We start from the raw sequence: 12,273 nt of genomic DNA, 5'->3' as shown, positions 1-12,273 counted from the left end.
CCTGGGTGGGCTGCACCCGCCGCCGCCCGGCCCCTGCCCTTGGGGGTGCCACCGGCTGGGGCTTCCCTCAAACCCCCCCCCAAATTGGGGCTGTGGAGCTGGGGCGGCTGCTGGGAGGAGGCAGAGCTGGAAGCACCCTGCTGGGGCACAGGGTTTGTGCACTTTGGCCATCCAAAATCCCGCTCTGGGGGCGATTCAGCATCACAGGGGTCCCGCTCTGCCCCCCTGACCTCTCCCCGTGTCCCCCCAGATGTGGACGAATGCAGCATCAACCGCGGGGGCTGCAAATTCGGCTGCATCAACACGCCCGGCAGCTACCAGTGTACCTGTCCCGCCGGCTGCAAGCTGCACTGGAACAAAAAGGACTGCGTAGGTACGTCGGGGCAGGGCCTGCTGCTGCCAGGGATGCTCCAGCACAGCCTTGGGGGGTGCCGAAACCCCACGGCCCCCACCGTGGCTGTCAGTGGGTGGCGTGCTGGGATTTGGGGCATCCCGCTGCAGGGATGCTCCAGAGCAGGCTGGTTTTGTCTGGGGTCCCTTGTCCGTATGGCATGGGTCTAGATGGGATGGGATGTGCTGTCCTGCTCCCTCTGTCCTGATTTATGGACTTATGGCCATTGATTTATGGCCCGTGCTTGGGGCTGGCCGTGAGCTCATTCCCCAGCAGGTGCCCCTAAATGAATGATTTTTGTGGCCCTGGCTGTGCTCTGGCACCCGCCCACCCCCCTTCACTGGGGAAAGACTCAGCAAAGTGCAGCTCTGCCCCCAAAATCCTGAAAAATCCCAGTGGTGACAGCTCAAGGAGGAGCTGGGCTGGGGGGTGGGATGCTGCTCCCGGGGCCCCACGCCGCACCGTGCCGCCAGCTGAGGGGGGACGAGGGGGTCCCGCCGTGGCTCTGTGCCACCCACGGGCATCCCCGCTTGTCGTCACCAGCTGGTGCGTGTCCCTCAGAGCTGGTGAAATGCCTGTCAGGTTCCGTGCCGCCGCGGGCCACCCTCACCTGCAACAAGACGGGCAAGAAGGACAGCTGCGCCCTCACCTGCGCCTCCAAGGCTCGCTTCCAGCCAGGTACGGGGGGGCTCGGGGGGGTCCCCATCTCCCTGCCTGGCCCAAACTGGGGGCAGAGGAGCAGCCGGCGGAGCACCCTGAGGTCCCGAGCCCTGGGATGAGGGAAAAGGAGTGTTTGTGGGTTTTTTTTTCCTGGCTGAGTTTGGCTCCTCGGGATGGGTTTGCACAGCGCAGGAGCCGGGCAGTGGGGTGCTGGGTGCTGCCCCCCAGGGTCTCTGCACCCCCTTGGGGCAACCACCGCCGCCCTGTAGGGACCGTGTGGCTGCACCAGGGGGGGCTCAGCACCGAGGGGCACCCCCAATGCCCGCTCCTCCTTCCCACAGAGTCAGACAGCAGCTACACCGTGAGCTGCGGGACGCCCGTGCTGCGTCAGGGCAGCCAGCAGAGACCGGCCAACAGCAGCCAGCAGTGCCTCGGTAAGGGGGCTCCGAGCAGCCACCCCCCTCCCCTAAACCCCCCCCCCGTGCTGCCCCTCGTGCCCCCCGGCTGGTTCAGCACCCGCCTTTTCTTTTAGAGGCTGTCGTTGCGCCAATCAAGCAGAAAGCTTCCTTCAAGATCAAGGACGCCAAGTGCCACCTGCACCCGCGGGCCAAGGGCAAGCAGGACGAGGCGGGGAAGGCCGGGGCGCAAGGTGAGGGAGGGTCAGAGGGGGTGCTCCTGCATGTCCCCCCCGGCACAGACGGGGCCCTGACTTGTTCCCCCCTCATGCAGGCGGTGCTGCACCCTGCTCCGACTGCCAGGTTGCCTTCGTCAACCTCAAATGCGACTCGTCCAAGAAAGGGAAGGGCCGGCGGGCGCGCAACTCCTCCGGCAAGGAGGTGACGCGCATCACGCTGGAGTTTGAGGCCGAGATCAAGCCGGAGGAGACCACAGGTGGGCACGGTGTGGGTGTTTGGGGGCAGGAAGGAGAGCCCAAGTGGTCCTTGGTGTCCCGCTGGGGTGGGGTGTGGGATCCCGATGGGTTTCCCCCTTATCGCCGCCGCCCCTCTTTCCCCCCGCGCACCCAGCCAGCTGCAACCTGCACTGCCTGCGGCAGAAAGTGGAGAAGAAGCTCAAGTCGGCCATCAAAGCCCTGAAGAAATCCATCAACCAGGAGCGGTTCCTGCTGCGCTTCGCCGGGATGGAGTACGAGGTGGCGAGGAAGCTGAGCGTGGCCCCCGAGCGGCAGGAGAGCTGCGGGCCGGGCCAGCAGCGCCTGGGCACCAAGTGTGGTAAGGGGGCACCGCGGGGAGCCGGGGAGGGGGCTGGCATGTGTCCCCCCCCCCCCCCAGGGATATCCCCCTGCCGTGCCGCTCACCTCCACCCCTGGCTCTCAGTTAGCTGCTCGCAGGGAACCTATTACCACGGGCAGACGGAGCAGTGCGTCCCCTGCCCCTCGGGCACCTACCAGGAGAAGGAAGGGCAGCTCTCCTGCGACCTGTGTCCCCGCAGCGACGCCTTCGGCCCCGTGGGAGCCACCAACATCACCGGCTGCACGGGTAAGGGGGGCACGGAGGGGGTTTGGGGGGGAGTGCCCTGGGGACATCCCCACCCTGCGATCTCAGTGCCCTGCCACCAGTCCCCGTCCAGAAGGTGGAAAAGCCCTGGGCACCCCGGAGACCCCCAGGAGTTCCCCATTTTGGAGCAGGGGAGAAGCTTTTAGAGGGGCCCCATCACTTGGCTCCTATTTTCTCGGGGCTGCCGAGCCTGGCGGGGCGAGGAGCTGGGCGTGGGGCACCCCTGGGTGCTGGGTGCCAGCGATGCCTGTGCCCGCAGGTCAGTGCCCCCCCGGCCAGCACTCCGCCGACGGCTTCAAGCCCTGCCAGCCGTGCCCCCGCGGCTCCTACCAGCCCGAGGTGGGGCGGGCGCTCTGCTTCCCCTGCGGCGGGGGGCTGACCACCAAGCACGAGGGAGCCCTCTCCTTCCAGGACTGTGACACCAAAGGTAGGTCCGAGACAGCCCCCGGGGGGTCCCGTGGGGCCGTGCCCCCTTTTGAGCCCCCTTTGCTTTCCGCTTCCCCAGTCCAGTGCTCGCCCGGGCACTACTACAACACCAGCGTCCACCGCTGCATTCGCTGCGCCGTGGGCACCTACCAGCCCGATTTTCGGCAGAATTACTGCATCGCCTGCCCCGGCAACACCACCACCGACTTCGACGGCTCCACCTCCGTGTCCCAGTGCAAAAGTAAGCGGGCCGTGGTGCTCTGGGGGGGTGGGCGTGCTGCGAGCTGGGGTCCTTCCTCCAAAGCAGCCGATAATTCCTTCAAATAGCATTTTGGGGTTATTTTATTTGGGTATGCAATGAGCAGTGCCACCGAGTGCTCTCCCCCCCGCCGCCCAGTAAACCCTCGCTGTCCCAGTCCCCGTGCCACTGGTTCCCAGTGGGACTGGCTCTCCGTGCCCTCACCCACCTTGCTTGCAGACCGGCAGTGCGGGGGCGAGCTGGGCGAGTACACGGGCTACATCGAGTCCCCCAACTACCCGGGGAATTACCCCGCCAACGTGGAGTGCACCTGGAACATCAACCCGCCCCCCAAGCGCAAGATCCTCATCGTGGTGCCGGAGATCTTCCTGCCCTCCGAGGACGAGTGCGGGGACGTCCTGGTCATGCGGAAAAACTGTAGGTAACCGAGCGCGCCGCGGGGGGAGCGCAGAGCCGTGGTTTGGCAGAGCAGAGCTGATTTATGCCAAGGGGAAAAGCCCCGTCCTGGGATGGAGGTGGTGGGGTGCTTGTAGGAAATGGGTGGGTGGGAGGGGATCGGTGTCACCCGCCTGCTCGGTGCCTTGTTGGTTTGTAGGGCTGTGCAGGGTGAGCTGGGCTGAGAGCCCTTCAGTACGCCTTCTCCGGGGTTAAAACCTCTGGAAGGGAAGAAGGAACCCCGTCCATTCCAGGGAAGGGGTATGGGCACCCCTGCCATTTAACAGGAGGGGTTGGGAGGGGGCTCAGCCTCGCTGCACGTGGCCAATCCCACCCTGGTGCCCCTGCTCTGCCCCTCGCCCCCTTTGAGGCTTTGGCGCAGTGGGGCCGGGGTCGTCACGCAGCCCCCGGCTGTTCCCCTCGCAGCCTCGCCGTCCTCCATCACCACCTACGAGACGTGCCAGACGTACGAGAGGCCCATCGCCTTCACGGCCCGCTCTCGCAAGCTGTGGATCAACTTCAAAACCAGCGAGGCCAACAGCGCCCGGGGCTTCCAGATCCCCTACGTCACCTACGATGGTGAGCACGGGGAGAGCAGCTGGGCCCGGCATCGCCTCCCTGCCTCGCCCGCTACCCGGGGACCCCAAATCTGCACGCCTTGGGGGGCAGCTGAGTGCCTGGGGAGGGGGGTGGAGGTTTGGGGCCGCGTCCCCTGAGCTGGTTTCTCACTCGGGTGTTGCAGAGGACTACGAGCAGCTGGTGGAGGACATCGTGCGGGACGGCAGGCTGTACGCCTCCGAGAACCACCAGGAGATCCTCAAGGTGAGCGCGTCCCCGCGCGGGCCTTGTCACCCGGGGCTTAGCGGGATGCTGGTGGAGGGCTTTGGGATTCCCTGGCAGCCCTGGTGTGGGGGTGAGTGCAACTCACACTCCCTGCTTCGGTTCGGTGTCGGGCTGGGGTTTTGGGGACCTGCCCCAGCAGGAACGGGAGGGAGGGTGACCCCGGCTCTGCTTCCCCGCAGGACAAGAAGCTGATCAAGGCGTTCTTCGACGTGCTGGCGCACCCCCAGAACTACTTCAAGTACACGGAGAAGCACAAGGAGATGCTGCCCCGCTCCTTCATCAAGCTGCTGCGCTCCAAAGTCTCCAGCTTCCTCCGGCCTTACAAATAGCGCCCTGCCGCCCCGGGCCACGCGGCTGCCGAGGAAACCCTCCTCTCCCTCCCTTCTTACTTCACTTCTCCTCCTTCCCCCTGCTCGGCTCCGGCAGGACCGCCACCTCCCGCTCCGCAGATGTCTCGGCACGCTCTGTCTCTGCCGCCGGCGATGCTGCTCCTCTCTTCCGAAGCAGCTTCCCCCAAAACCCTTTTGAATTCCCTTTTTGCCTCCGCGCCGGCTCCGTCCCGCTCCTCGATGCCACCAGCACCCCGGGGCTCACCCAGGGCGGCGCGGGAGGTAACGCAGCTCCTGGGTCCTGGCCATCAGCACAGCTTGGCGGAGGAGATGGGGGAAAAGAACCCAACATGATGCCTGCTTTATTAAAAAATAACAAGGAGAAGGTAAAGGACGGCGCGGCGGCGGGCGCACAGGGGCACTGGTGCTCGGCGTGGGAGGAAAGCCAAGCCACGTTCCCGGAGAACAATGTCTGGCTGCACGGGAGAGAAACTGCAGCGACCAAGGAGGGCTTCAGCCGGCCGCCTTCCCCCCCTGTCCCCCCCCGGAGACACTTGTGCCAAGGAACCAGACTTTCTTGCAAGCTCTGCCAAAGAGGAACTCGTCGACGGAAAAAGCAAGCTTTGTGAAGAGCAGGAGTAAATGTTTGTGCACTAGGATATCCTCCTTTCTACCTTTTTTTTTTTTTTTTTCATATGTATTAAGTGCAATCGTTTGAGTCTTCTTTATATTATTTAGAGGGAAGTTTTTTTGGTTTTGTTTTTGTTTTCTACTAGAAACTACGATATTTATACCTGCCTGAGAAATGAGAATGTGTGTCTGCCACAGAAACAAACAAACAAGCCCAGCCCTGGATTGCCAGCGAGCGATGCGATGGCGTTTTCAGGCCTTGGAACCTTTTCTGCCGCATTTTTTTCCCCAAAAAAACCCGCTTTTGGTGGACAGCCCACGCCTCTCTCTGCAGGGAAGCAGGGCTTGGCCACGCTGCGTGATGGGGTGAGTTTTTGGGAGGTCTCAAGGTGTCCCTGTCCGTGAACAGCATCGGTGCCACGCGTTTTGGGGCTGATCCGGAGCAGTTTGGGATTGTCGGAGGCTGCCAGGAGGGCGAGGTGCAGCCCTCGGCCACGGCACCTCCTTGGTGCCACTTGCCAGGGGTTTTGTCATCCCGCTGCGCTCAGGGGCCTCCCGGTGACCCCAGCATCTCTGCCCCCAGGGACCGGGGTCTGCGCCCTCCTCGGCTCTCGGGAAGCTTTGTGCTCCCAAGTGCCTTGGGGTGCCGCAGCTCTGTCCCGCTGCGCTCACTCATCGCGCTGTGGGTGCCACCTCAGGGTGCTGGGTGCCACCTTGGGGTGCAGATGCCACCCATGGGGTGCAGGTGCCACCCTCGGAAGCGCGATGGCACCCATTTCCTGAGCTTCCTCCCAGGCTTGCAGGATCCTGAGGGATCCATCCTGCCCTCAGAGGCAGGCACCACAGGTGACGATGGCATCGTGGGTGTCACCGTGGCCGGACAGGACCCTGGGGACAGGGACCGACCCCACTGCCACCCGGCACCCTCTTGTCCTCCTCCCCAGCCCTCATTCCCACCGGGTCTCGGCTGTCACCCCCCATCCCCAACCCCATCCTGCTGCTCCTGGAGGAAAGGTGCTGGGCTGGGGCTCAGCTCTGCTGCTGCCTGTCCCCACCCCTGCTTCTCTCACTGTCCCTTGACCTCACGTGGGGCGAGCCCCGCTCCCCAGGCTCTTAACGAGCAATTATTTATTGCACCACGTCCCCCTCGATGACCCAGGCTCAGTCCATGCCGAAACCGGCTGCTGGCCCGGGTGTCCCCTCCTCAATCTGGACCCCAAGAGCTTCTCCCGGGCGTTATGAGGGGCTCAGGCTGGATTAGGGCCGGCGGAGAGGGGCTGAGGTTTGTCCCCAGGGTGCTGGAGGCTGCCCTGATCCCTGATTCATCGCAGCTGCGGGCTCGTCCCTCCTGCTGCCCGGCTCCCAGCCCGCTTGGAAGCTCGACATCTGGGGGCCGAGCTCTTTGTCACTCGGTTGGTGCCTGCGAGCAGCTGCTTTGATGCACAAAAGCTGTTGTAGGGATTTGGAGTTTTTTTTTTTTTTTTCTTCTTCTTTATTGCTCTAGGGTAGTCGCAGCAGAGCAGTGACCGCTGAAAGGGTCTTTCATATTTTAGAAGAAATAAAAGGACCAAAAAAAAACCCACCCTGGGAACGCACGCCCTGGTGGCCCCGGTGCAGTGCAGCCCCTCCTTCCTCCCCCCAGGTTTTTTGGTTGTTTTTTTTTTTTTTTTCAGTCTCCATGATTTAAAATCGGGGCTGCTGCCGCCGGGAGCCCTGCGGGGCTGTCCTGGGTGCCACATGTCCCCACGCCGGCCACCTCCGTCCCCACAGGCAGCTCTGGAAGAGGCAAGCCGGGTGGCACGTCCTGGCATGAAGGACAAAGAGCTCTGGTACCAAATCCTCTCCTTTTTCACCAATATTCCCAAACAACCCCCTCAAAAGTCCACAGGGCCACCAGGAAGGAGCGGTCCTTTCGCCACAAATCCCCCAAAAAATGACTCAGAAAAGGTTTGAAAGGCTGAAAACGGCACCAGCCACCTCTCGGATGGATTGAATGTCTCGACATGGGGAACGTAACGAAGGGTTGTTGTGTGTTCTGTCGTTTTTTTGTTTTTTTTTTTCATGTTGGAATATTTATATCTGCCTTTTGCAGTAGGCCGTGATTTACCATCTCCAGCAAAATGAGTAAAGTTAACGAGAAAGATGTAGTTCATAAAGTTATTTGCACTTGATTAAAAAAAAAAAAAATGTATCTGAACTTTGTAAAAAGAAATGTTTGCATTTTGTATTGTCTTTTTTTAATTATTAAATGGAATTTCTTGGTGTTGTGTTGATCTTTCAGAAACTGGCTCTGACACTTATTTTAAAGGTTTCTAACAGCAGGCTCCAGAGCTGGTTTCATTGTTTTGTTCCCTTGGATGCTACGACACGCTCTGTTCAAGGGTAGAGGGCTTTTTTTTTCTTTCCCCAGAAATTTAAATCCTATAGCCTGCCATCAGCCCACCAGCCACCACACAATGTATTTATTTATATACGTTAATTAAATGCACTGAATCTCATTTTTAGCCCAGAAATTGGACGGGGACTGGTTCGGGACCCCTCTGCTAGGCCAGAGCAAAGCAAAGCCGCCAAGAACCGCTCCTTGTACTGGGGCCAGCACCGACCCCTTGCTGAAAGCCCCCAGCAGGGCCCATTCCCCTAAACCCAAAGGTGACTGGGGCCAGCTGGAAAGCTCCATCAGGTCCTCACGAGCTGCTGCTGGGCAGGAGGAGCCCCTGACCCTTCATTGGTCCCTGTAAGGACAGCAAAACCCTATAAATGTGAGCCCACCCCCAGGAGCAAGGAGGCTGCTGGAGCAGGGAGCTGCCCCCATGAGGTGAGGGACCCTTCTGGGGGGAGCGGGGGGACCCTGGGGCCCCACCTTGACTGCTGAGCAGTGACCTGCACTGTGAGCCCTCAGCTTTGTGGTAACAACCTCCCTTTTGCCTGTTCTAGGTGTTATTTTAGGTGTTAGTGGAGCTGTTCCCCCTCCCTCCTGCTCTGGTTGTGGGATCAGAAGCCTGTCCCTCCCAAGCAACCCCCTTGTGTTGCTCCTCCAAAAGCCCCAATGTGAATTCTGGTGCTCCCCTTGAACTCACGTCCCCACCAGCAGCTCCTTGCAGAACCCTGCCCAAGCAGCTTTGGAGAAACACCACCAAAACACACCGTCAGTGTCCTAAAAAGTTTATTGCTGCCCTCTCAGTACAGGCGCTGGGGCTTCCCCATGGTGCTCTTGATGTACAGAGCGCGCACGTTCTGCCAGTTCTTCTTCAGCAAGGACACCAGGAAGTTGATGGCCAGGTGGATGTTGTAGACGAGCTCGTCCTCCGTCATCTTCACGTGACCCACGGCCACGGCCAGACAGAGCACCTGGGGGCAGCACAGCGGGGTCACGGACACGCTGACGGGCACAGCAAGAACCCAAGGCCCTGAGGTACCAGATCCCTGCCTGCTCTGCCAGCTGGACAGGATTTCCCCAGCTCATCCAGGGGTAGGAGCGTAACGCGCTGTGAGCAGGTGGGGAGCAGGCTCAAACCTCTCCTCTACCTCTCTGATCCCGTGCCCCGCTCGCCAGGCAGCGCTGGCACGTTCCCTGCGAGCTGCTAACGCAGCCTGTAAGCTCCAAACTTCACCCCCAAGCGTGGCGCCTGCTTTGCTTTCTGTTTTGGCAGCAGCCCCTTCTTTCTGCGCACAACGCGCGCGGGGGCCAAGCCTCCGCCTGCCAGCCTCGCCAAGCAGCTTGTAAGGCAACGCTCCCCGCAGGCCGAAGACAAAAGGATTTACGAGCGAGCTGACAAGGGAAGTGTCAGGATATCATTAGCTCGGCTGCTTGAAAGGCTGCAGCATTTGCAAACTCTCCCATTCGCTGGGTCCTTCCAGTTGTTGTGCCCTCGAGCTCAGATCAGCTGGAGGAGTCCGAGGGCGCACCTCAGCTAGCAGAGCTGCTAATTCCGAGCAATGCCCAGGAGTCGCATTCAGACCACTGGCAGAGAATTAACATGACTAAATGGGGTTGTTTTGGTTTCAGGGAGTCAGCGCGCCTTCCCATCTCTGACGGAGAGAGCAGACATCCGCAGAGCTGCCACGAAGCTCATTTTTGAAGTCGAGCCCCAAGCTTGCCCCTGACAAAGCACTGCTGCCTGCACAGCCCCACTGGGCACCAGGGCCCCACCCTGCAAGTGTCACCCGCTCGCTGCGAGGAGTGTTAATTACGAGCCATTGTGCTCAGCACTCCCATCAGGATCGCCTCCTGATCATTTGCTCTAAGATCTTTCAACCGCAAATTGCTCCTTCCCAGTTAGCAGCTGAACGCTCTGGTGGCTGCGGCCCTTTGCTGCGATGCTGCTCCCAGGAGCTGGTCTAAGAGGCTGCAGGGACACCTACAGCCCGGAGCAGAGATCGCAGCCACGCACAAGGGACCTGCCAACAACCCCCAGGTAAGGCAAGGAGCTGCCTCGGCAGCTCCAAGCCCTGTGCTTTTTTTTTTTTTTTTTTTTTTACCTTCTTCATCTGAAACTTGATGGTGGATTTGACCTCGTCCACCTTGGCCACCAGGTTCTCATTGTGAGTGAGGAGAGAAGGGAATTTGCCAGCTTTGTTCAGGCCTGGACCCAGGATTCGAGGGATTTGCTTGATCAAGGACTCGGAGGCCAGGAAGGCATCGTACTTCTTGGCTGTGAGAAGAGCAAAGGTAGGTGATGAAGGATCCTCAGCTCAGCTCGGCCTCTACATTTCCTCCCAACACATTCACATCCCCAGAATCCTGCCTTTTTCCAACCCTGTTATCAGCCCCGCCAGGACCCAGCCTCACATCCTGACGGTGACCCTGCACCCCTGCTGTACGTAATTGTTCCCATGAAAAACATTTTTTGTGCCACATCACTGCCACTCAACTCTGAGCTGCATCAGGAGCCTCCTCTGATGTTCTGTGCACATGTGGAGGGGGATGTAACACCCACCTGCCATGCCTAGCTCCCAGCATGCCTCCTGCATCACCTCCCACCTGCATGTGGTTCCGAGGTTAATTATGATTGAAGGCTAAGTTTTCTTTGCTTGACATGTGTCAAAATGACTGATTTTGCAGAAAGGGAAAAGCCTTATAGGCTACCAAGTAAAAATAAGCCAGTCACATTCTGTCTATGTAAATAGTGCAGGACTAAAGCCAAGTCTTGCTCCCACTTTTACTCTGCTGTTGCTGCTCTCCAGCTCCCTGACCAGGAAAGGAGCACCAGGGAACAGCGTTACCTTTGGGGAGATACCAACAGTTCTCCTGCATCCCCTCTTTCTGGTAGAGGGCGATCACCCAGCACTCCTGAAGAAGGATCTTAGCTCTTCTAGGTACTTTTTAGACAGATCCCTGTTCTTCTTGCTGACTTTGGGCACTTTTCTGTTCTTTCCAACTAATCGTGTCATGGAAATCCAAGCACAGGGAGAACCGTGCTGCTTGCCCAGCCCTCCCAGCTCAGCCACAGTACTGAGTGATGCATCCCCACCACCACTCACCCAGCTTCTTCACCAACTTCTTGTTCTTGTTCAGTTTCTTCAGAGCCTCTATGTCCATGTGCGGGATGTCGACGGCCTTGGCCTCATCGCAGTGCTGCTGATCCCCCAGCAAGCACACCGAGAACTTGGGCCGGGGGGTGGATTTCAGCCTGCGGACAGAACCAGAGTCACCCCACGCTGCAGGACCACGCACCAGAGCGACCCCATCACGGTGACACCTTACCGCAGCGCCTCGCCGCCTTCCTCCACGGCTCCTCACCTGCCCTCGCGGGCAGGGCGGTGGGGGCAGCGCCGTGGCCTTGCCCGCACCTCCCCTCACGTTTTAAGACCCAGGGTGGGGGTCCGTCCAGCCGCACCCCCCTGGGGAGGGGCGTCCTGAACTACCCTGGGCGTTCAGCACCGCCTGGGCCAAGCGCCCTGCCCATCGGAGGGGGCTGCGGGCTGAAGGCTGGGTGGGAGCGAGAGTTTGGCGAACCTGACGGTGCCGGAGAAGCGTTTGTCTTTCTGCGGGTCGTAGTTCTTCAGGCTGATCTGCAGCTCCACCGTCTCCACGAACCTGGAGGGGGGGGGGGAAAGCAGCCGGGTAAAGGCTCGAGGGGGTGAGGGAAGGGGGCAAAGAGTGGGTAGGGTGCCCGGGCCGGGCTCTTACTTGCGCTTCTTGGTCTTGCTGCCCTGCAGCACCTCCTTCACCGCCTCGTACAGGGTGTCGCGGGACACTTTGCTGCTGCGGGGGGGAGAAGCGGCGCGGGCTCAGGCGCGGGGCTAGGCCGCGGGCGGAGGGCCAGGCCGCCGGGCCCGCCCCGCATCATCCGCGCTTCATCCCCGCTATCGGCCGCCATCTCCCGGCCCCTGCCAACCCCCCGGGCCGCTCATCGGGGCCGGATGGCGGCGGATGGCGGAGGATGGCGGCGGATGGCAGCGGCCGGCCCGCACCCACCTCATGGCGGCGGCTGCTCGGGCAGAAAGGAGGGGGGGCGGAGCCCCGCGCGCTATAAATACGGCCGGAAATCTCGCGAGAGCAGGAAGCGTCGGGCGCCATGCTGGGAGTGGCGGGGTGTGCGGCACGGAGCCGCCATCTTGGGTGCGGCACAGAGGGCTCACAGCGGGTTCCGCCGGTTATCGGCTGCTCCCCACGGGCCGTTCGTTCGCGGGCCGGCCCTGCCCGCGTGTGCGCGGCGGTTTTGTGGAGGCAGCTTCACGGACGAGCCCCGAAACGGGCCTGCCCACACCACGCACCCGGTGCCTTTTGGCTTCACCGTAGGGCACTGCGCATGCGCGCCTCACTCTCCTCAAGCAGTCCGTTGC

General features: G+C 61.0%; 2 protein-coding genes across 2 annotated transcripts in view; one reads left to right on the top strand and one right to left on the bottom strand.

Moving 5' to 3' along the window:
• The window catches only part of SCUBE3 (signal peptide, CUB domain and EGF like domain containing 3), a gene marked incomplete at both ends in the record, with an annotated part of 32,623 nt that extends 27,766 nt beyond the window's left edge, over positions 1 to 4,857 (top strand). The window contains 13 exons of the mRNA XM_082778607.1: positions 251 to 373; positions 953 to 1,069; positions 1,393 to 1,485; positions 1,584 to 1,700; positions 1,781 to 1,942; positions 2,077 to 2,280; positions 2,386 to 2,547; positions 2,825 to 2,992; positions 3,071 to 3,232; positions 3,470 to 3,667; positions 4,112 to 4,264; positions 4,428 to 4,507; positions 4,708 to 4,857. Coding sequence (XP_082634733.1) covers positions 251 to 373; positions 953 to 1,069; positions 1,393 to 1,485; positions 1,584 to 1,700; positions 1,781 to 1,942; positions 2,077 to 2,280; positions 2,386 to 2,547; positions 2,825 to 2,992; positions 3,071 to 3,232; positions 3,470 to 3,667; positions 4,112 to 4,264; positions 4,428 to 4,507; positions 4,708 to 4,857 — 1,889 coding nt within the window. The remainder of the gene's footprint in view (positions 1 to 250; positions 374 to 952; positions 1,070 to 1,392; positions 1,486 to 1,583; positions 1,701 to 1,780; positions 1,943 to 2,076; positions 2,281 to 2,385; positions 2,548 to 2,824; positions 2,993 to 3,070; positions 3,233 to 3,469; positions 3,668 to 4,111; positions 4,265 to 4,427; positions 4,508 to 4,707) is intronic.
• Positions 4,858 to 8,633: 3,776 nt separating this feature from the next.
• On the bottom strand, positions 8,634 to 11,959 carry RPL10A (ribosomal protein L10a). Its single transcript, XM_082778201.1, has 6 exons — positions 11,906 to 11,959; positions 11,618 to 11,692; positions 11,444 to 11,524; positions 10,969 to 11,117; positions 9,967 to 10,139; positions 8,634 to 8,835 (listed from the first exon to the last, which is right to left on the bottom strand). The coding sequence occupies exons 1-6, from the start codon at positions 11,908 to 11,910 to the stop codon at positions 8,665 to 8,667; spliced, it is 654 nt and encodes a 217-aa protein (XP_082634327.1). The 5' UTR covers positions 11,911 to 11,959; the 3' UTR covers positions 8,634 to 8,664.
• Between the last annotated feature and the right edge of the window lie 314 nt (positions 11,960 to 12,273).

Source organism: Aythya marila (genome assembly GCF_965140915.1).
Source record: "Aythya marila genome assembly, chromosome: 24".
Taxonomy (NCBI): Eukaryota; Metazoa; Chordata; class Aves; order Anseriformes; family Anatidae; genus Aythya; species Aythya marila.
This window is presented reverse-complemented; position numbering and strand designations above follow the sequence as displayed.